General features: G+C 37.4%; 1 protein-coding gene across 4 annotated transcripts; it reads left to right on the forward strand.

Annotated features, from left to right (window-relative positions):
- Positions 1-145: 145 nt before the first annotated feature.
- LOC111016725 (uncharacterized) lies at positions 146-26756 on the forward strand. 4 transcript variants are annotated; one of them, XM_088122387.1, is made up of 9 exons: positions 148-527; positions 609-661; positions 12083-12142; positions 12257-12334; positions 18986-19115; positions 20908-20960; positions 21296-21364; positions 23969-24151; positions 26416-26756. In XM_088122387.1, exons 1-9 carry the CDS (start codon positions 215-217, stop codon positions 26563-26565), a joined length of 1089 nt encoding a protein of 362 aa, XP_087978513.1. In that variant the 5' UTR covers positions 148-214; the 3' UTR covers positions 26566-26756. The 4 variants fall into 4 exon arrangements, with proteins under 4 accessions (XP_087978514.1, XP_087978513.1, XP_022147905.1 ...); XM_088122388.1 differs by lacking the exon at positions 12083-12142 and having other exon boundaries at positions 146-527; XM_022292213.2 differs by lacking the exon at positions 21296-21364 and having other exon boundaries at positions 151-527.

Here is a 26756-nt window from a genome sequence, read left to right on the forward strand (position 1 = left end):
ATTCTGAGTTTGTCTAAAAAAAAAAAAAAAGAAATCAATCCTAACTTAAAATTGTGAGTTCCAATTCGGCCTCTAAAACAAATTCAGACCACTCAAAAAGCAGACTACCAATCTACCCAGTACCCCCTGGCTACAGAATACATAAATAAGGATTATCTTTCATGGGAAACGCAAAGGTGGCGTACGCAAAGTCTACAGAATACGTTAGGCAGAGATGGCGTACGCACATGCTCCTCAAATTAACTCACGTCCATGGAGTTCTGTTCTTGTAACTATGCGTGCAAGAAGTCTATGCCCATTTGGATCACTTAACTTCAGAAAATTTGGGAGGGATGAAATATGTTCCCCCACTGGAAAATTGACAAGGGCCACTGGTGATGGCAGCTTCCGGAGGGTTGCTGATGAAGAGGAGAAAGAAGTTGAAGAAGAAGACGCATTTCAAGTGTTGACCGCTATAACTAGCAATTACAATGACATTGTAATTGTAGAAACCCCCAAATCCAGAGTGCTGCTACTCGACTCTTCTAGTACACTACTGCTCCTGCTCTCGCTTATTCTCAATTTCGTTCCTTCATGACCTTCTAACCTCTTCCCCCGTGTTGACGCAGATAATGTCCACAGCATTCTTTACAAGGAGCAGAAGTGGACAGGTTCTTACTGGGTCAGTAAACTCGGTCTCCTTTGTCTCTCTCCATGCGCGCGCACATTTACACGGATACACACACCAACCTGTAAAGCTATTATCTTCAACTAAAAAGAATCAATAAATATTGTAATTGGACAAAAATCTTCCATTCGCACTTGTCTGCTTTGTTGGTCTCAGCTATATAGCATTTATGTTTTGTGTTATTAGCTTGTTACTGCAGTCGACTCAAGCTATGTTGTAAGTTGTAATGAAGATCATTATACGACACTAAAGAGGACACGTGGAATAGAAATGGACTTCCATTTTCTAAGAGCTATCACTTAGAAATACAAGTCTATACAAATGCAATTATGCGAATTGGTCTAGTCGAGTGACTAAGAGGAGATTGACTTTAGTCATTTACATTTCTTACAGAACATTTCGTTTCTCAATAGATCAAGGGCGGTACGGTATGCAGTGCAGAGGTAAACTTTAGAGGTCTGACACATGGGATATTGGGTTGCTGACTTGTCATTAGGGCTAGCCGGGAAGTCTGTTGCAAGAAACCAGACTGTCTTTGGTGAACAGAAGATTAGTGGAGTCCATTTGGAGTTCTAAGCACATTGCATGGAAGATCTTGGATGTTTTCAGACCCTATTAGAGGTATTTTCATTTTGTGGATGGACGCTTCTTTTGGTATAGAGGAAGTTGTAGAAGGTTCATTTTCCATTTCTGTCAAATTCTTGCCTGTGAATGAGTTTGGTTTTTGGCATCGTTGCGGTGGTCATTTAAAAAGACGTCTGGGAGTCCATTAAGAAAGTGTATGAAGAGACATAAAGGCTTGTATGCTCTTATTTGCCTAAGTTTCTTAGTGAGGGAGAGTTTTTATCTTATTGCTTGCTCAAGAACCTTGTAAGGGTAAGAGATTCGTCATTGTTAGTGGTGTAACCAAGAGGAGAGAATTTTATTAAAAGGGATTAGTCATCCTTTACAAAGGGAAAGGCTTCCTATTTATACACAAAGGAGCCACGGGCAGAAGAAGCTTAACTAACTGATCTGAAGCTAACTAACTAAAGAGCTGAGTTTCGTTGAGGACACTCATTCGACAGATAGCCAACTTGCCCACAGTGAAAACATTTACCAAGTGTGGGTTGGGCATACGTATTTGTGGTTTTCTTGGCAGTTTGTTGTTCCCAATTTTCACTTCGTCTCTGATGTAACTAAATTCTATCTAGGTTAGTTTAGTTTAGTTGGTAAGGGAGTTAGACTTTTACTGTTATCTACTTAATCCTTTTACCGTGGCCTTCCTCTTATAAATAGGAGGTCCTTATGTCTTTAATTCATTCATTCAATCACAATAAGATTTCATTCCTTTGATCTACACCAAATTGGTATCAGAGCACCAATCTTTGGCTTGTAAATGGCGGGAAAGAAGAGCATGCCGACTTGAGGTAATTCTTCACTCACTGAAAAAGAGGCGGACACCATTGTTGTCCTCTCTCCACGATCCACGACAACCCGTTTAATGATGGTTGGGGGGGCTGTTGAAAACCTCCAATGGAATATGGTAGAGATTCGCCAAATTCTGAATGTCATCGCGGATAAGTTGGATGACCTTAAACTTTGCCAAGATCAACCAAGATCAGCGCATGGAAAAGAGGTGCGGGAGCAAGGAATAAGATTGACACTAATGTTAACAACCCAGCTCCAAGATTCCAACAAGACCCCCTCTTCAAATACCCCTCCCAATGGCCCGTCGAAATTTAGATATTCCTGGTACTCAGGCCAAGAATTCCATAACAGAGGCCCACGCAATTATCAAGAACCAATCTTTTTTCCGCGGCGACAGCAAGACTGGCAGGGGGATCAGGTTGCACACCGAAGATATGGTCGCTTCCCACGGCGCCAGGATTTTCAAGGTGATTCTTCAAGTGATGAAGAGGAGTTCCAACACTGGGGTGATGGTAGACGACAGAACAGAGCACATCAACATCACTAGAGGGAACAAAATGAATACAAAGTGAAGGTGTATCTCCCCCATTCTAATGGAAAGATGGATATCGAAGCCTTTCTTGAGTGGATAAAGAATGTCGAAAGTTTCTTTGAGTAATCATAAAAAGGTAAAGTAAAACTAGTGGCTTTCAAATTGAAAGGGGGGCGCGTTGGCATATGGTGGGAGCAGCTGGAAACGAATAGGCAACGTTTTGGTAAGACTTCTATTTGCAATTGGGAGAAAATGAAAAAACTTATGAGGGCCCGCTTCCTCCCTATCAATTTTGAACAGATCTTGTACAATCAATATCAAAACTGCAAACAAGGGACACGTTCTATTGCCGAATATATGGAAAAATTCCATCGGTTGGGAGCAAGAACCAATCTTGGAGAAAGTGAGCAATATCAGGTAGCTAGATTTATCAGTGGGTTACGGGCAAACATTAAGGACAAGCTACAAATCTAGCCTATTGGATATCTTGATGAAGTTATAGCCACTATAGTCACTGTGGAGGAACAATAGGCTAACCAGTTTAGCATTCAATATCAACGACGAACCGTATGGGACAATCAGGCCAGCTCCTCAAGAAAAGGAACCTCTCTCTTGGACAAAGCCACAACCAGTAACACATCTAGTTTCAAAGCTAAAGGTTCGTATGATAAAAAAACATCAGACTTGGCAGTAAAAAAAACATCCAATACCTATAATAGACCTACTTTGGGAAAGTGTTTTCGTTGCAGGCAAGTCGGACATCTATCAAACGAATGTCCTCAACGGAAGGCCGTCAATCTTGTAGAGGATCTTCAGTACCTTGACATTTCTTGCAATCAAGAATCCAACGAGGAGATAGCCTACCTAGAACCGGATGAAGGTGATCAAGTTTCATGTGTCCTGGAAAGGATCCTTCTTGCTCCAAAGACACCATCAGTCAGCAACGCCACTCTTTGTTCCGCACTAGGTGCACCGTGAATGGAAAAGTCTGCAATATTATCATTGACAGTGAAGTACAGAGAACGTTGTTTCAAGTAAATTGGTAACAACCTTAAACCTTAAAGTTTCTCCTCACCCCACGCCCTACAAGGTTAACTGGATTCGAAAAGGGGGAGAAGCCCTTTTCAACACAATCTGTACTATTCCACTGTCCATTTGAAACAGATATAAGGATCAAATTAAATGTGACGTCCTTGATATGGATGTGTGCCACATCCTCTTAGGACGACCATGGCAATTTGATACCCAAGCTATCCATAAAGGCCGTGAAAAACCTATGAATTTACATGGATGGGCACAACTGTGGTGCTTTTAACATTATCAAGCCCTACGCCCAGTAAACACTTGGATAAAGGGAATTTGTTCCACCTTTGCAGTGCTAAAACACTTCTTCTCCAACACACAGAAACCATCCTAGGCCTTGTTATCATAAACTTTGACACCTCTGACATTTTACAAGATGTCGATGTCCCTCCCGAAGTTCAAACCCTTCTTCATAAAGTCCCTACTCTACTCCAACCCCATGACTCTTTACCTCCCTTCTGTGACATCCAGCATCATATTGATCTCATTCCCGAAGCAACTTTACCTAACCTTCCTTATTACAGAATGAGTCCTATCGAATGCAAAATATTACACGACCAAATAACCGAGTTACTTGCCGAAGGCCATATACAATCCAGCCTCAGTCCTTGTGTTGTTCCAACACTTTTAACCCCCAAAAAAGATGGGTCGTGGAGGATGTGTGTTGACAGTAGGGCTATCAACAAAATTACTATTAAGTACAAGTTTCCTATTCCGCAGATCAACAATTTCTTGGACCAATTGGGAGGCACCAAGTTTTTCTCTAAGGTGGACCTACGAAGTGGCTGCCACCAAATCAGAATCCGGTCAGGAGATGAGTGGAAAACTGCTTTCAAAACCAACGAGGGACTATTCGAGTGGTTAGTGATGCCTTTTGGTCTGTCTAATGCACCTAGCACCTTCATGAGGCTCATGCATCATGTTTTTACTTCCTTTCTTACATAAGTTCATTGTTGTCTATTTTGATGATATTTTAGTCCATAGTAAAACTAGAGAAGAGCACTTATCACACCTAGACTCCCTATTCACAGTCGTAAACAGTAATAAGCTAGTCATAAATCTTAAAAAATGCCTCTTCTTAGTCACAAAGATCTCATTCTTAGGCTTTATAATCGGTCAAGACGGGCTTAAGATGAATCCGTCTAAGATAAAAGCAATTTCTGACTGGCCTCAACCACAATCTATAAAAGGTATACAATGTTTTCTAGGAATAGCTTCTTTCTATAGGAAATTTATTAAGACTTTAGTTCTATAGCAAGTTCCCTTACTAACTGCCTAAAGAAAGGCAACTTCAATTGGGATAAGGACCAAACTACTAGTTTCCTCACGTTAAAAGATAAGCTAACACAAAACCCAGTGCTTAAAATTCCAGATTTTACACAACCTTTCGAGGTGGCTGTGGATGGGAAATATTTTAGTGAGAAACTCAGCCCCTCTAAACAAAACTAGAGCATGTATTAACAAGAACTTTATGCCCTTGTTAGAGCCCTCAAGCAATGGGAGCATTACCTATTAAGTCATGAATTCATATTATTCACAGATCATTTTTCTCTCAAGTTCTTACACACTCAAAAAACCGTGAGCCTCATGCATGCTCGATGGCTGTCCTTTTTTGTAGTGATTTGACTTTGTGATCAAGCACAAAAATGGAACCTTGAATAAAGTAGGCAATGCCTTAAGCTGCAAAGGCACCTTACTAACCGTCCTACAATGGGAAATTACAGCTTTCTCAACCCTCCCTAATACTTACCCGAATGACCCTGATTTTGAAACAATTTGGAATCAATGTCAAAGCCATACAAATACGGGAGAGTTCCATATCCTTAATGGATACCTTTTTAAGGGAAACCAGTTATGTATTCCGCATACATCCTTAAGGGAAGCTCTAATTAAAGATCTTCATGCAGGTGGGTTGGCTAGACATTTTGGTCGTGACAAAACACTTACTCTTGTGGCCTCCCTATTCTTTTGGCCACAATTGAGAAAAGATATTTTCAGCTACGTCTCAAAATGTTTTATATGCCAAACAAATAAATGCGTAAAACAAAACACCGGGTTATATATTCCCCTACGTACGCTAGAAACTATTTGGGAAGACCTCTTAAGGGACTTTGTCTTAGGTCTTCCCCGAACACAACGTGGATTTGACTCGGTCATGGTAGTAGTAGACCGATTCAGTAAAATGGCACACTTTTTAGCTTGCAAGAAAACATCGGATGCCGTATATGTTGATTGTCCGTCTCCATGGAATTCCTAAATCCATATTGTCCGACCGAGATGTCAAGTTTCTCAGCCACTTTTGGCGGACACTTTGGAAGAAATTTGATACTTCTCTTAAATACAGTACAACCAATCATCCTCAAACGGATAGGCAGACCGAAGTTACAAATCGGACCCTCTGCAATCTCATCCACTGTTTATGTGGTGATAAATCCAAATTGTGGGATTTGGCTCTTGCACAAGCTGAGTTTGCCTTCAACCACATGCAAAACAGAACAATAGGGAAGTCCCCCTTTGAAGTGGTTTATATTAAATTACCTCGGTTAATATTGGACTAAGCTAATCTGCCTATTTCTGTTGATTTTAGTTTGGAAGCAGCACAAATGGCGGAAAGGATAACTCAACTACATAAAGAGATGCATGATCATATTGAAGCTGCCAACGCAAAGTACAAGAAAGATGCTGATACTAAACAATGGGTCTAGGAGTTCAAAGAAGGTGAGATCCATCTAACTAAAGGTCGTCTACCTACTGGATCTGCGCATAAGCTACAAAAGAAGTTTGGACCATTTGAAGTGTTGGAGAAATATGGCCCAAATGCATACAAAATCAATCTACCACCAGACTATAACATCAATCCCATATTTAATGTCTCAAACATTTACCCTTATGGAGCACCATATTCATTTAGCTTAGCTTCTTAACTCGAGGACGAGTTCTTTTTTAAAGGAGGAGGGAAATTTATGTAACTAAACTCTATCTAAGTTAGTTTAGTTTAGTTGGTAAGGTAGTTAGACTTTTACTGTTATCTACTTAATCCTTTTACCGTGACCTTCCTGTTATAAATAGGATGTCCTTATGTCTTTAATTCATTCACTCAATCATAATAAGATTTCATTCCTTTGATCTACACCAGTCTTCACCCCTGCCTTTAGAACTAGAAGCTGCACCTTGAGTATATGATTTTTCTACAGCCGATAGACCTTTTTTAGAGACAATGGAGGTGTTATCAGTAGTTTGCCATTGACCAAGATTAGTTCTTGCCTCTAATCGGAGAAATTCTTCCGTATATTCTGCAATAGTTCTTGACCCCTGTCGACAACTCTGATATTGGTTATAAAGAACCTGCTCATAATTAATAGGAAGAGATCTTGCCCGCATTTGTTTCTTCATCTCTTCCCATGTTCGAATGGGTAGCTTACCAAACCTCCGGCGATTGGTATCTAATTGTTTCCACCAAGCTGAAGCACCACCTTTGAGTTTCAAAACAACGAGTTTCACCTTTTTGTTGTCGGGGGTGCTCATGTAACCAAAAAAACATTCCACGTTCTTGATCCGTTCAAGAAAACCCTCAATGTCGAGCTTACCATCAAAGCTAGGTAAGTCCACCTTCATCTTGTAACCATCGTTGTCTCTATAACGCTGGTTGTTGTACCGGTTGCCCCTCCTGCCCATTTCCCAATCCAAATATCTTCTTCGTCACTAGCTGAATCAACCACAATTCCTCTTTGACGATTGGCAGCAAAATTCCGGTGATCGTTGTTATAAAAACCACGGGGTTCTTGAAATCTTCTTGCAGCTAGAAACTGATCTTGCAACATACCTGGGATTGCGTGCGGAAAATTGTGGACTGGTTCATCTTGCAGTCCTGATTTCGCCGAGGAAGATGGAGGGGTTCTTGAATAGAGAGGGGTTCTTGATGTAATCTTGGTGTTGGTTGTCGATCATCAGAATCGATCCTTATTCCTTTTTCTCGTACCTCCTTTCCAAAATTGCTTCTCGGTTGGTCTCAATGAAGATGAAGAGAATCCAACTTATCTACAATTGTGTACAGAATTTGGCGAATCTCTACCACATTCCGTTGGAGGTTTTCAACATACCCTTTAACCATCATTAATTGGGTGGTTGTGGATCGTGGAAAGAGGACGGTGGTGTCTTCCGCCTCTTTTCCGGCGAGAGAAGGATCTCCCGCTGTAGGAGTAACTTTCTTGCCCGCCATTTCAAAAGGAGCCCAAGATTCTTGGTGCTCTGATACCAAAATTGGTGTAACCAAGAGGAGAGAATTTTATTAAAAGGGATCCGTTATCCTTTACAAAGGGAAAGGCCTCCTATTTATACACAAAGGAGCCACGGGCAGAAGAAGCTTAACTAACTAATTTGAAGCTAACTAACTAAACAGAATAACCAACAACTTACTAACTAACATAAAAATACAACTAGTGCGTTTAAGAATCTGATTTGCAGCCTTGGGTTCTTTGAGGCGATTTCGGGATAAAAGATAAACAGGGGAAAGAGTTCTTTGTTGGGTGTTAATTGTGAGGAGGGCAAGCTCAGAGAGTGGGCAACTCTCGTTGGATGTGAAGTTGGAAAGTTTCCGTCATCTTATCTCGGGCTTCCTCTAGGCCATAATCCGAATTCTTCTATCTTTTGGACGCCAGTACTGAAAAAATTTCAAAAGCGTCTTTCCTCTTGGAAGAAGGCCTTCTTCTTGAAAGGAGGGAGACTCACTTTAATTCAAGTTGTGTTGAGGGGCATTCCGAACTACTTTCTGTCCCTTTTTAGGATCTCTGTGAATGTGAGTGAAGAGTTAGAGAAGATTATGAGAGACTTTCTTTGGGAAGGTGTGGAGGAAGGGGGTGGGGCTCACCTGGTGAACTGGAAAGAGGTGTCTAAGCCCTTGGAGGTGGGAGGTCTGGGCATTGGGAATTTGAGACTTAGGAATGAGGCTTTCCTAGCTAAATGGTTATGGCGTTTCTTCCATGAGGCTAATGTCTTGTGGCAAAAGATAATTATGAGCAAGTATGGTCTGCATCCGTTTGATTGGGTTTGGGTAGGTGGGTCTAAGGTGAGTAACTACAATCCTTGGAAGGCTATTGCTTTATGTTTTCCCACTTTCTCTCAATCTTTACGTGTCGTTGTGGGGGAGGGTCTTAATACTTATTTCTGGGAGGATACTTGGTTAGGAGACAAACCTCTGTGCCTTGCTTTCCCTTGGATTTATTTTCTCTTTGAAAAGAAGCTTTTTTCTGTGGCTGAGATTTTGAGTACTAGAGGTGAGGGTTTGTCCATTTCTTTAGGGCTCACCCGCTCCTTGACTGATCGGGAATCGTTAGAGGTTTCCGACTTCCGAGTTATTGGTTTTGTTGTCTAGAGCCTCCTTTTTTTCTGGGAGGGAGGATGTGAGGGTGTGGACCCCCAACTCTTCAAAAGGCTTCTCGTATAGTTCCTTCTTCCATGTCCTGAACTCCCAGTCTTCCTCCTCTAATTCTTCTTCTCCTCCCTTGTCCCCGAGGACCCCTTGGTTCACCTCTATTTGGAAGATTAAAATTCGAAAGAAGATTAAGTTCTTTGCGTGGCAAGTCTTTTTGGGAAAAGTTAATACCATGGATCGTATTCAAAGGATGTCTTCCTTTTGTCTGGGTCCGTAGTGGTGTGTTCTTTGTAGGAGAGCATCGGAAGATCTCGACCATTTGTTGTGGAACAGTGAGTTTGCGATTTATGGCTTCGGTTCTTCAGATGTTTTGGGATTGTTTGGGTTCGCTCCAGAAACTGTAAGATGATGGTGGAGGAAGTGTTGTTGTTCCCTCTTTTCGGGACAGGGGCCGTTTTCTTTGGCAAGCTGGCTTTTTGGCTTCGTTAAGGGGTATTTGGCTAGAGAGGAATAATAGATTGTTTAGGGGGGTGGAAAAACGGTGGATTATGTTTGGGATCTCGTTAGGTTTAATACTTCCTTATGGGGTTCGGTCACTGAAGCCTTTTGTAATTATCAGTTAGGTCTCATCCTTTTGGATTGGAGCCCTTTTATTTAGGGTTTTTTTTGTACGCCCTCTTTGTTTTTTTGTATGTTTTTCATTTCCCTCAATGAAAATTCTGTTTCTTATTAAAAAAAAAAAAAAAAAAAGACAACTGAAGGCTACATCAGTTATTGTTCGAAAGGAGAAGGATGGTTGGGTCTCAAGTCTAAACTGGATTCCTTTCTGACCTTTTTTGTTTTGTTCACTCCGTGTCTTTCTTTGTTTTTTTTGGGAAGAAACAGAATTGTATTGAAGAAAAGGCATAAAAAACAGCCGAAGGGCCAGGGTTGTTTTGTTCACTCTCATCCCTTGTCCCTTGTCTTGCATTTAGATAGATATTGAAGCATCTTTAGAGCTAGAGTATGAAATCAGCATTGAAGATGATGCTGAGCTAGTTTATAACACCGGAAACCTATAGTGGAAAGGTAGTGAAGAAGAATTTTTAACCTAGCTCAATGTGTTAAAAAAGATGTAGATGTTCTGGAAATTGATTGGGGGACAATGGTGGTAGTGTCCAAATGTTATGCTCGTGATGATTGGAAAGGTAAGGCCCTAAAAGAACACTATTCACAGAACGTCTTAATCAATCGCTTCTTAGCCCAACTAAAAAAGACATGAAAACTTAAAAGCAAAGTTCAGAAAAAGCCTCTCTATTACAACAGAAAAACCATCTGCAAACAAACTTTGGAAGCTTGAACCAATAGAAGCAGCTAGAACCATCAGAATTGACAAACGAAAACTTTTTCATCAAACAAAAGTGCCACTAAGCAGCAAGGAATCCACTCTAGAACTTAAAGAAGCCCTTATCAAATTATCAACCTCAACAGCAAAGCTCTCTTGAAAGACCTGGACAACAAAAACAAGAAGAAAAGATTGAATCCTCCCCCCTTAAGAGACTCGCCACGACCGCAGGAGCACCTAGCTACATGGCCACACCAAAACTTGAGAATCAAGACATTAAGAGGAAGAAAATCGAGGCAACAAACTTTGATAATTCAACTCTGAACAGAAACCCGTGTACCACACAACTTGACTACTCGCACTAGAAAAGAAAAGAATGCTGTTGAAACAAAAACTGAAAAATACCATAGGGAGTCACTGTGGAGAAATTGGTGAACATCTCTTCAAAAACTTTAAATTTTTTAGTGTTTCCATGAATGTTTAGGTAAGTGTTTCCTTGATTGTTTAGGTAAATGTCTCCTTGTTTGTTTTGTTTTCCTTTTTTTTTCTCTTCCTTGTAATTGCTATTTAGTCCACTCTTGTATCCATTCTTTGAAATTAGGAAAGAATTATTTTTCTTTTGATCAAAGTGATCTTTTTCATTTCAAGTAATAACATTATCAATGGGAGTATTCAAAAGACTAACACTAGATATTAGTTTTATTAGATTTAAACAATGTTTTCAGTACTACTGCAGTAGAATTATTTTTCTTGCGTATTTCAACTTCAACATGAAATCATTGTAAATAACTAATATTTAGTCATTTTTTCCTTTTGTATTTTTCGTCGGATGTTGTTATATTTCTTAAGAATGAACAAACCACCACTCAACCCAAAAGCTTAAGCTAATGGGTTGGGTAAATTTAATTCATTTATATGGATTCTAACACTCCCCCTCACTTGTGGGCTTGGAAAACAACATCAAGACCCAACAAGTGGAAATCATAATAAATGGGGAGGAAACGACAATGCAGGGGTTCGAACATAGGACCTCCCGCTCTGATACCAACTTAGTTTTGATGGAATAAAATTATTTGTATTCCAATATTTTTAAGTAAGAAATACATAGCCTTCTTATATAGGAGAAAGGCTCAACACATAAAAGGAATGTAAATAAGGATAGAATAATAATTAATATTTACACCTAATTACAATTCATATTCGCAAATAAACCAACAATATTAAATATCTCATATATGATTAAATTTACCATAACCTATTAGCTTATGCTTTTACGTTCATTGGTAGTTTATTCATTCTTAATATGGGATCAGAGCGGGAAGTTCTGTGTTTGAACCCCTGCACTGTTGTTTCCTCTCTATTTATTATGATTTCTTCATGTTGAGTTTTTTTGCAATTTTCCAAGCCCACAAGTGAAGGGAGTGTTAGATTAAATATCTCATATATTATTAAATTTACCATAACCAAAAGCTTAAGCTTTTGGGTTCACCGGTAGTTTATTCATTCTTAATAGGTGTAATGATCAAAAGGATACTGTTTCAACTTCCAATAATTCTCATTTTTGCCTATTTTATAATTTATATTGTTTCTTTATGCTCAAAAGCTTAGTATAATTACCCACCATTTTTTGTATTTATTTTGTAGAGTTGTGAATTTATTTTTACTGTCAATTTCTGTGTATTTTGCATCTTGTAGGATGAGTTTGCTAGCTTGCCAGCTATAATTCCAAAAGGTCCAATTGCTATATTTGGATTGGTAAATGTCTTCATTCTGCAATAATGACAACCTTTTTGAAATAAATATGAAAATTTTCTTTGCCAAGTTAGTGATTTCATGACCGAACTGAAATCTTAAACTGCTATTATTCAGGGAGGGGGGACTACTGCCCATTTGATGCTTACTTCATGGCCCTCGTTGCAGCTTGAAGGTTGGGAGATTGATGGAATCGTAAGCTAAATTTGTTTTTTGCCTACCTGTTCCTGAAAGTTGAGAAGTTGAGAAACAACGTAGATTATCTTCATGTATCTTCCTCGTTCTTTTCTTTCCCCTTTGGGTCGTTAATTTTACTATTGAGCATTGAATCTTAAAAACCACAAAAAATTATTAAAATAAAAATTAATTACTTAATTTAGTCCCTCTAATTTTAATTGTTCAGTTTTAATTAGAAATAAAAAGTAGCTAATTGTTAAATTTAGTATGGTGTAATTTATTATACATAATATTATTTTGTTTATAAAAAACTATTTCATTGATTATATGAAATAAAAAAAGAAGAGAGTTACAAAAAAGATCTCCAATTAGATCAAAGAAATGAAAAGCTTAGTAATGGAAAAGAGGAGAGCATTTTAACGAATTTTATAATCAATAAGACTACAACGTCAAAAAAATGATTAAACGAACGTTCCTGTTAATTTGAGTGAGTAAAAAATATACTCCTTTATTCAAACATGTAACTTAAGGTCTTCTTATATAGAAGAATGACCTACTACAAACAAGGAAAGTAATAAACACCATAAGACTGAATATAAACAATAAAGACTAAATATTGACAACTAATATTGACACCTAATATTTACACAAATATTAATAAATCCAACACTCCCCCTCAAGCTGGTTTGAAGATGTCGTCCATAGCCAGCTTGCTGATTAAATTGTCGAATTGTTTCTTTGGAAGTCCCTTGGTTAAAACATCGGCAATTTGCTCTGTTGTCGGAAGATAAGGGATACATATTGTACCTGCATCAATCTTCTCTTTAATAAAATATTTGTCAACCTCGATATGTTTGGTTCGGTCATGTAGCACTGGGTTATGAGCTATAGATATGGCAGACTTATTGTCACAATAAATTCGTATAGGTGTCGGCTGAGGAATCTTCAATTCTTCAAGTATCCTTTTGATCCATATACCTTCACAAATTCCATGAGCCAATGCTCTAAACTCTGCTTCAGCACTACTCCTGGCCACTACATTTTGTTTTTTTGCTCCTCCAGCCAATGCTCTAAACTAGGTTTCCTCCAACAAAGGAACAGTAACCAGAAATAGACCTTCTGTCGGTAGTACTTCTAGCCCAATATGCATCAGTATAAACTTCTACTTGGAAGTGGTTATTCTTTTCGAATAAAATACCTTTTCCAGGAGTTCCCTTCAAATATCTCAAGATTCTGTAGACAGCTTCAAAATGAGTTGGTCCAGGTGCATGCATGAATTGACTTACCATACTTACAACAAATGCAATATCTAGTCGTGTATGTGACAGATAAATTAATCTTCCCACGAGTCTCTGGTATTGCTCTCTATCCTTTATTTCTTCTGCGTTTTCTGCTTGTAATTTCAAGTTAGGTTCAATAGGAGTTTCTGCGATCCTGCAACCAAGCAATCTTGTTTCTCCAAGTAAGTCAAGAACATATTTTCTTTGATTAACGAATATACCTTTCTTCGATCCTGCAAATTCCATTCCTAGAAAATATTTTAATGTTCCCAAGTTCTTGACAATCAGAATTGAGCTTCATCATCACCAGTGAGAATAATATCATCTACATAGACAATCAGAATTGAGATTTTATTATTCTTAGAGTGTTTATAAAATATAGTATGGTCAGCTTGACTCTGGAGAAATTCATAACTCGATATGACTTTTCCAAATCGTTTGAACCAAGCTCTAAGAGACTGTTTGAGGCCATAGAGATATTTCTTTAATCTGCAGATTTTATTCCAACCGAGTTCTTTTTCAAAACCTGGTGGCAAATCCATAAAAACTTCTTCCTCAAGGTTGCCATTGAGAAAAGCATTTTTCACATCAAGTTGGTGGAGAGGCCAATTTGAATTAACTGCAAGAGACAAAAGAACTCTAATAGAGTTAATTTTTGCAACAGGAGCAAACGTTTCCTGATAATCTATCTCGTAGGTTTGTGTGAAGCCTTTAGCTACCAATCTAGCCTTGTATCTCTCGATGCTACCATCTGCATTACATTTTACGGTAAACACCCATTTACATCCCACTGGTTTCTTATCCTTTGGCAATTCTACTATCTCACAAGTACTTTTTTGCTTTAGAGCATTCATCTCCTCTATGACAGCTAGTTTTCAATTTGGATCTTCTAAAGCTTCATGTATATTCCTTGGAACAAACAAATTAGTTATCCTAGATGTGAAGGCCTTATGACTATTTGATAGTTTTTCATATGAAATGTAGTTCGAAATAGGATATTTGGTACAACTTCGAACGCCTTTTCTAATGGCTATGAGAACATCAAGGTCAGAGACAACAGGTGAATTATTTTGAAAATTTGAAGAAGAGGGATTACCAGACAAGGTTGAAGAGGGAGGATTATCAGACAGTTCAGTTTCATTTCTCAGAGTCTCAGATTGGCTTTGTGAAGGAGTAACTATTTGATCTTGGTTCCTCTGATTGAATTTCCTTGTAGTATAAAACGTTAACTCAGAACTAGAATACGCAAAATCGTTTTGTAGTATTTCTCCCCCTGATTGGATAGTTTCTATGCTTGGCATCGAAGGACTAGTAAAATCCAAATAGGTAGGACTAGGAAGGGGAACAGAAATATCCCAAAAATTATCTTTCAAATTCATTTTCTCCCCCTGAAGAGAATTTTGGGTAAAATATGGTTGATTTTCTAAGAAAGACACATCCATACTCACAAAAAAAATTTTGTCTGAGGATCAAAACATTTGTAACCTTTTTGACCTGAAGCATAGCCTAAGAAAACACATTTAATAGCGCTAGGGTCAAGTTTCGACCTGAAATGACTAGGTGTGTGAACGTAAGTAGTACACCCAAAAACTTTGAGAGGTAGATCAGAATATATGCGGGATGTTGGAAAAATATTTTTAAATGACTCAATGGGAGTTTTGAAATTTAAAACTTTAGTAGGCATCCTATTTATTAGGTAGGTCGCTGTGAGAATCGCTTCCCCCCATAAATATTTTGGAACATGCATAGAAAACATTATAGCACGTGCTACTTCAAGTAAATGCTTATTTTTTCTTTCAGCAATCCCATTTTGTTGAGGAGTATCCCGACAAGTAGACTGATGAACCATACCTTTTTCTTTCAAAAAATTTCCCAAAAACTCATTAAAATACTCAGTTCGATTATCAGAATGTAAAATACAAATTTTTGTTTGAAATTGAGTTTCAATCATCTCGTAAAAGTTTTTGAAAATGTCTTTCACCTCAGATTTTTTTGACATTAAATAAACCCAAGACAAGCGAGTATGATCGTCAATGAAAGTAATAAACCATCTTCTTCCACTATGAGTACTGATTTTAGAAGGACTCCAAACATCACTGTGAATTAAGTAAAATGGTTTGGAAGCTTTATAAGGTTTTGGAAAATATGTGGAGCGATGATTTTTTGCTAAAAAACAACTTTCACAATTAAAATATGAACAATCAATTCCCTTAAATAACTTTGGAAACAGATATTTTAAATAGAAAAAATTGGGATGTCCTAGTCTACGATGCCAAAGCATAATTTGTTCCCTAACAATGGAAGAGAACTAATACTACTAAGACCCTGAGTTATTTTATTACTAAAGGTACCTTCATCAAAGTAGTAGAGACCATCAATCATCCTACCGCGGCCAATTATCCTCTCCGAGTTCTGATCCTAAAAAATACAATGGAATTCAAAGAAAGTAACACGACAGTTAGAATCTTTAGAAAGTTGGTTGACAGATAAAAGATTACATGAAGGACAGACTGTAACGAAATGGTCTCAGTCAATTTAATGGTTCCTTTGCCTGCAACAGAAGAAAAACTACCATATGCAATTCTAACTTTTTCATTGGAATATGAAGGAAGGTATGATTCAAAGAGATTAGAAGAACTTGTCATATGATCAGAAGCTCCAGAATCTATAATCCATAGAGATGAGTTACTACACGAGAAAGTCTTAGAATAAATGCCTGTTTGTGTCAAGGATACACATGAGTTATTAGAAGGTAAATTGGAGGATAGCAATTTTAGGATTTGATGAATTTGCTCTATACTTGAGTCACCACGACTATCACCAAACATTTCACTACCATTGTCAGTTGAGATTTGGACCATTTTAAATAAACAACTTGTCCTGAACAACTTTGCTTGAACAAAAAACTGACAACAGAATCACACCACCAGATAGTAATTAACCAAATCAAATCAGGCCACAAATTGATATTAGAAATGAGATAACCATAACTAGGAGAGTCGAACCAAGTCAGAATAAGTTACGGCAGATGAACCAACCCGAACCGATTTGAACCAAAGCCCTGAACAATGCAATACTTAGAAAATCTCCGACGGACAGGATTGACGGTGATTACAGAGGCGGCGGTGAGATCTGCGAGCAGAAGAGGTCGACTGTGAGCAGAAGATGGTGACCGACAAGAGTGCTGGCGGATCGAAGACGGCAAGGATGTGCGCCAGGCAAAGATGGGCGATCGCGAATACCAGACGAAGGGACGCGGAGGTCGACTGATGAGGGGTCACGTCGCGGTGGATCTGTGCGGATGACGGAGACCGGCGAACGACAGGTTGCGTCGCGGATGGGAGTAGCGGCGGATCTGTGCGGATGTCACCGGTGCAGATCGAAGGTGAGGACGACGGATCGACGGCAACAACTGCGTTGTCGTGGGGAGTTCGTCGGAGGTAGACTTACCGGAAGGAGGAATGGATGCCGGCTAGGGTTTTGATTGACAGCTAGGGTTTTGATTGACGGCTAGGATTTTGAAATTAGGGTTTGGTATTTTTGATGATGGCTAGGGTTTTGAGAGTTAGGGTTTACTTCCTAAGCTCTGATACCATGTTAATTTGAGAGAGTAAAAAATATACTCCTTTATTCAAACATGTAACTTAGGTCTTCTTATATAGGAGAATGACCTACTACAAACAAGGAAAGTAATAAACACCATAAAGACTGAATATCAACAATAAAGACTAAATATTGACAACTAATATTGACACCTAATATTTACACAAATATTAATAAATCCAACGGTTCCAAATAGAAATAGGATTGACCAAGAATTTTCCTATAAGTTCAGCACACGGTAAATCATTTTAGATCCATCCTCAAAGATGTAGAGCAAAGCATTACTTTGGATCGTGAGAAAATAGAAGTTTATGGATCTTTAGGTTAAATCATCATCAGTTTAGGAATCTTGCTGAGTTTGCAGGAGATAGGACGTAGGAAAGTTGAGAGTGAATCAATATAAATCTTTGATCTTTTTTTTTTTTTTTTTAATTTCCCCCTATCATTTTTTATCTTTCATTGCGCCCATGGAAGAGGGGAATTTAGGATCTTGCAGAACCTTCAAAGTTTTCAATTAGTTTGCCTCCAGTCTGATTGAGTCTGGATTTCCCTTTTAACCGCCTGGCCTTTTCTTGTTGTAAGTGTTGTGGTGTTCACCTCCTGTGCTACATCGGAAGTGGAGGGATTTGGCTGGAGGCTTTAGGCCTATTTAAGGAGGCCACCTACCTAAGTTCTCTCAAGCATGGTGAGTTTGAGTGAAATTGTGAGTTGAGTGAATTTCGCTATTTGTTTAATTTATAATTAATTTCCAATTGCATTTGGAAATTAATTTTTGGAGAGTTTAATATTTTGGGTTACGGAGAAAATTGCTTCTCAAGCTCTTTTGTAATCCTGTCCTAAATATTAGTGAAAATATTCTCACTGTCTTCACCTGTGGATGTAGACTTAGTCAGAACGTAAGTTCTCTGTGTCCATCAATTTTCTCTCTTCTTTATGTTTGCAATTGCTATAAATAGATCTAGTTTATTATTCTGCTGCAATTTAAAATCATAACAGCAAGAATCTCTTTTGGTTTACCCTTTTGAGATTATAATTCGTCTTTTCCTGCCTGAAATGCTGGTGAAAGCTTATTTCTAACTTCTCTGAGCCACTTGCGTAGAAGAAACAAAACTAATGGTTGTAAAGCTTATAATTCTCACCACTTTCTTATGGTTGAATATTCATTCCTCAAATATTTTCCCTTCCTTACTAAAAAAAGATGAACCCGTGACTAGGTGTGGGTTTATAAACTTCTACAAAGTACCTTTACAGAGTTGGCTTGCTTTCTCTCTTAGATGCGTGTCCTTGAAAATTATTTGCTAGGCTCGTTTTTTTATAATAACTATGTAAAAGACTTGGATTTAATTATAGAATGGAGATGACAAATTTTTCATAAGTGAGAGATTCATTTTCAGTAGAGTAGGATTTCTCATTTTAAATTTGATGGAGAAAAATTCTTCAAATATCATTTTGTTGACAAGTTGCAACTTACACTTCTTGTCTTGACCTTGAATTACATGTAAAAATAATTGGACCTAGTCTGACCCCTTTAAGATGTGAAATAGAGTGGTAAGGAGAGCTAGTCTCGGATCTATCCCAATTCCCACCATTGATCTGTTTTTCTCCCTTCTCAATAATTTTAACTTCTAAAATTTTAAGTGGTTGCCAGTGTTTGAAAGAATATACTGATTCTGACTGTTGTATAGGAAATTGCTTTTGAAATGGCTACTTAAAAGTTAAAACTACATTTATCTTTTTGATCTTTGCCGTGATTTCGTCTTGAACAGTTTGTTTATGAACAATTTAGCTAATTGATAAAGCAAGAGATTTCCTTGGGCTATCTGATCTTGAGAAGCATTCTCATGATGGCGGGATACTCAACATTCATATTGGTGATGCCCTTGACCCATCAGTCAGAATCTCTGGGGGTTATGCTGGTAAAGTTCTACTTTTCTAGGTTTTCTAGGGAACGAAGTTGTAATATATGCACTATGTTTTTGTCCTTTCATGCATTTATCCCTTATTTCACTGTTCTTACACAATTTTTATCTGTGGAGAGAGTTACATGAAAAGAGATCGGGCAGCAGACAATTAAATCCCCATCATCTTCTCTATCATCCATCCATTAATATCATTTTAGATAAACTCGATCACAGGAAGTATGAAAAACTCGTGGTTATATGTATGTATATATGTATATGAGGAAACAAGACTTCCGTTTGAAGGAGTACAAGATGCTGCTAAGATAGGCAATTCCAAAGAAGTGCCCTCTAGAAACAAGGTCCAAAAACTATGGGAACCCAAAGAACAGTCACATAAACTAGCAACCCATGTTTAGTTACTAACGACCCACTTAACTATCTTCAATTTAGAGCGATAAGGGCCACAAGAACTATACAGCCCGACGTTATTTACATCTCCGTACCTGGGAGAATCGAAACTTAGAAGTGAATCATTGAAATAAATTACGTTTTCTCCCATTCAACATAAGATTTACTATGAAAAATCTCTTATTTTCCACTCCAACCAAATGCTCCAAACTATATCTACCAAACCAACCTTACTGAAGGATCTTTCCTTAGCTATAGGAGTACCCAAAGTTTTCTTCCAAGAAATCCTTCCCCATGGCACCTACGAAGATAATCAATTTGACAAGGGATATTTGACTACTTAATATTGAATAAATCTTATCTCATACTACAACCATCACAGTCTTCTTAAATATAGCTTAACGATCTTTTGATGAGTTGGAGGGCCTTATTATAGTTATTTTTTGCTTGGGGGTTTCCCCTTTCTATCGTATAATTCATCATAACAATAAAATATGGGGTTTTCTCCTTCCTTTTGTATGTTTCATCATATCAATGAAAAATTTATTTCTCATTATTTAAAAAAATCTCCAATTCTAGTTTTGTATCACATCCAATGTTCCAATTTTTGAGCAAATGTCGACAAGTTTGACACATCAAGCAAGGGGAAAATTCAATTTTCCTCAAAAGTCAGCGACTTTAGCAAAATTTCAATATCTCACAAAATTTCGTCAAAAACTTCAATCAATTTTTTTTTTTTTTACACTCATTGACAGCCTGTGGATTAAAGCTTAATAGCCATTAGCCCATGAAATATTAAAGCGATGCTTCAGAAGAGACACAGAGAGGAGGAGGGATTTTATAAAGGACTCCTCGCCTCCCCAACGGTTTCAATGTGGTACTAGGATTGGGGACAAACTTTTGGGTTTTTTTTCTTTAAGTTCATTTTCCTTTTTTAATTTCAATCCTCCAAGAAGAAGTGTCAGCTGCCCAACCTCTTTTCATGTTAATAGGAATTTGGGATTCAGCCACTCCCTTATTAACTAATTTGAACAATTTGCATAGATATTTATATATTTGCCGTCATTTTGTCCAAACTTTTTGTCGACGTCAAGCATCTTTGTACAAATGTTATTGTTATTTTAATGTATGATTATTAAAAATAGTCAATTATAGCCTAATTAATTCACAATTATAGTTTCGTTAGTTAATTCAAATAATTTTCATACATTTTAATGATTTCCAAAAAAATTTCAAAAATTTTCATCGAATAAAATTGGGACCTTGACATTTCCATCGAGGTCCACATTTCAAACCTTGATCACATTTTTTTATATTAACTAATTTCTTCTTTGTTCTCTAGAGGAACTAGAAATTAAGCTCTTGGTTTGTATTGTTGATATTGATTTGTAATATTCAGGAATTGTTGTTGACTTGTTTTCTGATGGGAAAATTTTGCCTCAGCTGCAGGAGGTATGTACCTTCGATTTTTGCAGTTGCAGTTTCATATTCTGTCTCATGCATGTAATTATGGTTTTTGTCTTTGAATTTGTTTGCCTAATAATATGCTAATGAACTTGTTGTAATTACGTTTCTTGGATACATGTTCTGAATTACTTGATTTCTTAGTTTGGTTTAGAAATTTTCTCGTCGGTGATTCATTTATTTCTCCAAACATTAGTACATGTTGGAATTGCCTAATTTTCGTCCTATGATTCAATAATTTTTTCTCTATTGGTTTATGATTTATATTGATCAGTTTATTATTTGTAAATTATTTTTTCTGACTTTAATACTTAACCCAGCAGCCTCGAGGAACAGTAGTAGGCAGTCGCAGTAGTAATGACAATTGGAGATTGCTTGACCACAAAGTGCAAGTACGTGCACCAAAAAAAAGAACGCTATGATATACAAGTTTCTAATCATCAAGAAGATCTTGGCTTAGGAAAAGAATGCTTAGAAGGATAAAAGGAAAATATCAATAATATTGAGACTGAAACCCCAAAAGGTGCCTTGGTGGTAAATGTTGGGATGGTTTGAGATACCCTCGTAAGCTCTGGGGTTTCAATTTAAATCTCCAAAGCTAGCCTCAAGGTGGACGAAGTCTCATGAGGACTAGTAGATGGTGGGCCAGGGAAATAACAATGAGTTTTAAAATCAATGCAAATAATAAAATCTAAGGGATAATCTATGATTAAAAGGTGTTAGTTTAATGACTTCACCAATTGAATTTATGAGCAGATAAATTAAACATCCCATGATTGATAAGCAATTAATCTACAAGTGAAGAAATCAAATATCATAATTGTCTCTTCCGAGCACAATTAATTCTCTCATTTATTAAGAAACTAATATCTCTATCTAGTTTTGTTAACAAGCAAATGCCTCAAGTCTTTTCTTTTAACAACTTCTAAACACTTCTAAATCTCCCGATCTTTTTTTTTTTTTTGAACAAGAAACGACTTTCCATTGATATATGAAAAGGAGAAAAAGTTCAAGAATACACTTCTAAATCTCCCGATCTTTTTTTTTTTTTTTTGAACAAGAAACGACTTTCCATTGATATATGAAAAGGAGAAAAAGTTCAAGAATACAAACTCCTAAAGGAGTGAGAGAAAAAAATAAAAGACAAAAACATAGAATAGGCTCAACGAGGAGTATTAGGAATAATAAAATCCAACGATAATATCGAGCTATCTCTCGTAGATAGATCTTTGAGTTTCTTAGAGAACTTGACATGAATCTCAGCTAATTCCCGAGCCTGAGCAGCTTCTATCTCCAACCTTCTAGAAAAATCTTCTAAACATCAAAGCTCATTCATTGCGAGGGAAGATCCATACTACCAAGGTAACCTTTGAAGAAATTTTTCACATAAAGATGACCCACCAAGGGAGTTTCTGACTATAAATAAATAAATCAAGTAATCTGGCTCTTCAACTTCTCAAATCCGAGTGAGTAGCCCGACTCTTGACCCGGATGTACTACCGCCTAGGATTCACCCCCCCCCCCCGCCATTTTTTTACTCGAGGAAAAAGAATGACTCTTCGAGGCAAGCAAAGGAAAGAGGAGGGTTCCAGAAAGGCGCTTCACCTCTCAGCCATGGTTTGATGAGAGGCAAAAGGGAAAATGGTCTTGTAGATAGGACAATGAACACCATAGTGATGTTGAATCCAAAATTATGCTTATTATACGATGTTGAGAACTTTATAGAGGCATTCATCCACAAAGCTTGCTTTGTCTAAAATCTAAAACTTGAAAGTTGAAAGGATTGTAGGAAGAGATTGAAAAATATTTGATTGCGAAACTAGGAAGTGTTAAAAAGATTTCGTTTCTAGGTAAAAAGGTAATGAATGAGATCATGGTTAATGTCTTCTCTAACCAGGCTACTTCGGGCAAATATGAGGAGAACTAACGAAACTGGAACGCCTTGTTCTTTTTAATGCTTGTCCTTGTCCATTGTGTTGTCACTTTTATGGGCAAGAGACCGCAGAGAAACTTCACCTTATTTAAACTTGCAGATATGGCTAAGAATGTCATTCACTCAGAGGTATCAATTTGTAGAATATTTCAGTGTGAAGAGGAATGGGTGTCCTTCAAGTTCCATTATTTAGTTGTGTTGGAATGTGGTGGACTTGGCATCTTAAGCCAAACCCATGTCTGGGGCAGGAAATTAGAAACTTTAGGTTTCTCAATTAAATCTCATGGGGTTGAACAGTAATGGGTTCCCACCATCTTTTTTCTTTTTTAGTTTTTAATTTAGAGAATGAAATACAATATTGGGGTGGAATAGTTCACAAAAAAAAAAAAAATCAAGATTTTTTTTAATAAAAAAGAAATTAAAAAACCCAAATCTGAGTTACACATTCCTAAACCCCAAACAAGCTACCCAATCCCATACTACATATTTCTACCCTCTGAGCAAAAGCTTTTCAATCTTAGATATCACAACGCCCCAAAATTTAACCCTCAGTAAACATTCCCAGGTTACTCTTGTCGAAGCTACACTCCAAACGCACCCTTAGGGATCATCATGATTTGTTAATGCTAAGAAAAATAATTCTTAATTTTTTAAGAGTTGATACAATGATATAAATAGCAGCGGCGGGGAAGAATAAAAAAGAGAGAGAGAAAGAAACACTTGCCTATTAAAACAAAGAAATCGTAACCTATTAGAACCTAAATGTAATAGGAAAATAAAAGATAAACAAATATAATTTAACATGATCCAACAGCAATGCAAAGCTTCATGTTGTATGCGCTGAAAATTTCTCCAGTCCCAAGTTTGAATGTCTTGTCACAAATATTAAGTACAGCCTTCCAAAAGTGCGATTAGGTATTTGTAAATTATTTCCCTAGTCTTTTCAAGATTGGTGTAGGATGGTTTTCTTACTTTGCCGTACTGCTGTTCATCATTCTTCTTATTTTCACTTGCATATGATGGGGATATTTTCATTTCACTATGTTGTTCCTTTCTATAATAGGCTGGCATGTGGTTGGATTTGAAGGATAGATTGATGGTTGGTGGTCGGCTCATGATTAACTGTGGAGGGAATGAAGCAGCCAATGTCATTGGCAATGGTATCTGCAGTGAAGTATCCTTAACCAATTGCTTCTGGCCACAAAATTCAGTGATCGAGGTGCTTTCGAAAGCATTTCCTGAACAGGTAAGGCATAATAGTATTAGATTAATGACTTCTCAGAGAGGAAGGTAAAAGTTCCATTTCTAAATATAAAGGACTAGCTCGTTGTGTGAAAATTAGAAAGCTCCAATATTGCGCTATATGTAACGTATTGCATGATCCAATAATCTTGTTTGGAGCTACGAAAGAAAATGCAATCGTGTTGACCGGATGGTTTGGAAACAATATTCTCATAACTAGTAACATTATAATGGCGGTCAACTCTAAAGGTCGTCTTTGGTAGTAATTATGTATATAATTTTTTTTTTGACAAGAAACAAATGGGAAATGTCCTACCTTTGAGTGTGGTTTGAACTATTGATTCACATAATTAGAAGTAACCAATTAGGTTTACAACACTTTTCGTTGATATATGAAAAAAACGGATGGGTTTTAAAAAGAACAAATAACAAGCTCAACAAGTATCAATACAAACCGATTGAAAGGTAATGATGAATAAAAACCATTAACCACTAATGAAGAGAACGATGAACAAAAGAGATAAATAATGAGACATGGATCTTTAATAGAGCACCTTGAAACAATGTCTTCAGTAGGAAATGACACAAAATTGAAACCACTGAATCCAAAAACTTCAACGGAATCCAACATAAAACTGAAAAACTAATTTTAATCATCCAAGGAGATGGCCAACAGAACGATCGTCAGATAGAATATGCTGTTGTAAAGACCATTCAAATTCTTTAACCATAGAAATTGATTCTGCCGAAAAAGACCCTTCAAAATCTAAAACAAAAAGAAATTGAAGCTGTCGTATATTTGTATATTTAATAAATGTGTCCTTGTCGTGTCTGTATCCTATATTTTCAGAAAATAACGTACCACCGTGTCTGTGTCATGTCATATCCATGTCTCGTATCCGTATCCGTGCTTCTTAGCTCACCAACACTTGGATTTTGAACGGGGAGAGGAAGTAGATCGGAATACCCCTTGAGATGAAATAAATAAGAGTGATTCTCTCTCCTTTAGAAAATAAAGTTTATCTTCAAAAGGAAAGACGCTTCAAGACGAGAATCTAGAAAGACTCAATCTTCGGATTGTGGTCAAACAAGATAAGAAGTGCGCAGATGATGCACCATACACGTTGCAAGGGAGGGCTCACAATTGATGACTATAATCGATCTCTTTCCTTTATTCATCTTAAGGCCCAAAATAGATTCGAAGAAGGAAAGCAGCCATATGATGTTAAAGAAGGAGCTTTCCTTCCCGGAGCAGAAGAATAGCGTATCATCCACAAATTAAAGATGCGACAAACAAGACCTCTCCCTCCCCACATAGAAACCTTCTATACACCCTTTCTCCACCTAAGTAGAAACCAATTTACTGAGGACGTTAACAACTAGAATGAAGAGGAAATGGGATAAAGGGTTTGCCTCAGGTCCATCGCCAAACCTTTTCCTCTAAGTCTTCCATGGATGAGAAAAGAGAAGTTCACATAACTAGTACAGTTCCAAATTCAAGCCTCCACTTAAAGCCAAAACCTTTCTTTCAGAAGATCTTGTCCAAGAAGTTCCTATCTAAATGATCATAGAATTTCTCAAAATCAATTTTGAAAATAATTCCCTTCTCCTTTCTCGTCCTATTATCCTCAATGGCCTCATTGGCAATAAGCACCTGATACAAGATTTGTCTTCCAGTGACGAAGGCCCCTTGATTTTTGGAGATGTACTAGGAAGGACCTTTCTAAGCCCGATTAGCTAGAGTTTTCACTATGATCTTGTATAAACTTGCGTCTAGACTAATCGGTCTAAAATCTTGCACCCTGTCTGCATTGTCTTTTTTCGGGAATGTTTCTTTTTACATGAACCAACAATATCTCACATTTAACAGCATTCCTTATTCAAGTTTATTTTAGCGGTACTTTTGCAAGTTGTAGATTTTACACATTTTTTTTAACTCTGGTTGTTAGAGTAGTTCAATTCTTTCACTAGTTCTTTCTTTCTGACTTGGTTGTGACACTTGACCTAATATCTATCGCTTATAGGCAATGTTCATATCTGTAACTAAGACAGCTCTTGTAAGATATATTGAACATGTTAGCACGACTGATTTTCCAAGTCACGATGTTGCCAACTTAAAGCTGGTGAAATATGTTGGTTTTAAGATGAAGTTACTATCACATCATAGTCATGTGATATTTTGTGCTTAGAAACATTGATAATTATGCAGTCGCTCTGGACAAGCCTATGGAAGTTGAATATCTCACTTTTAACTTTTTAATTCCACAGTTATGTTGGAAAAAACTGCCGAAAGGAAAGGGTGACAATTATCTTGCTCTGACTGGACCATTTCCAGAATTGCTCTCCTGGTCTACTGTTGTTCCGGAGCCTTTAAGAGGGAGTGTGAAGGAGTGGAGACCTTATGAGCGCCTCTTGTGATATACAACCCGCTTTTCAATTTGATGGATATGTAGGTTAATCATCAACAATGGTCCGATAGAAGATGGCCTAATTATTGTAGTAGCTATAATGAACTCTAGCTATGTTCTTGAAGAGAATATTTCTTGAATATCAACATCCTGCTGAGTTTTTTGAGTTGAAATTTAATATATTGTGTTTGTAGCTACCAA

This window comes from Momordica charantia, assembly GCF_013281855.1.
Source record: "Momordica charantia cultivar OHB3-1 chromosome 4 unlocalized genomic scaffold, Mcharantia_2.0 BLBB01000004.1, whole genome shotgun sequence".
NCBI lineage: Eukaryota > Viridiplantae > Streptophyta > Magnoliopsida > Cucurbitales > Cucurbitaceae > Momordica > Momordica charantia.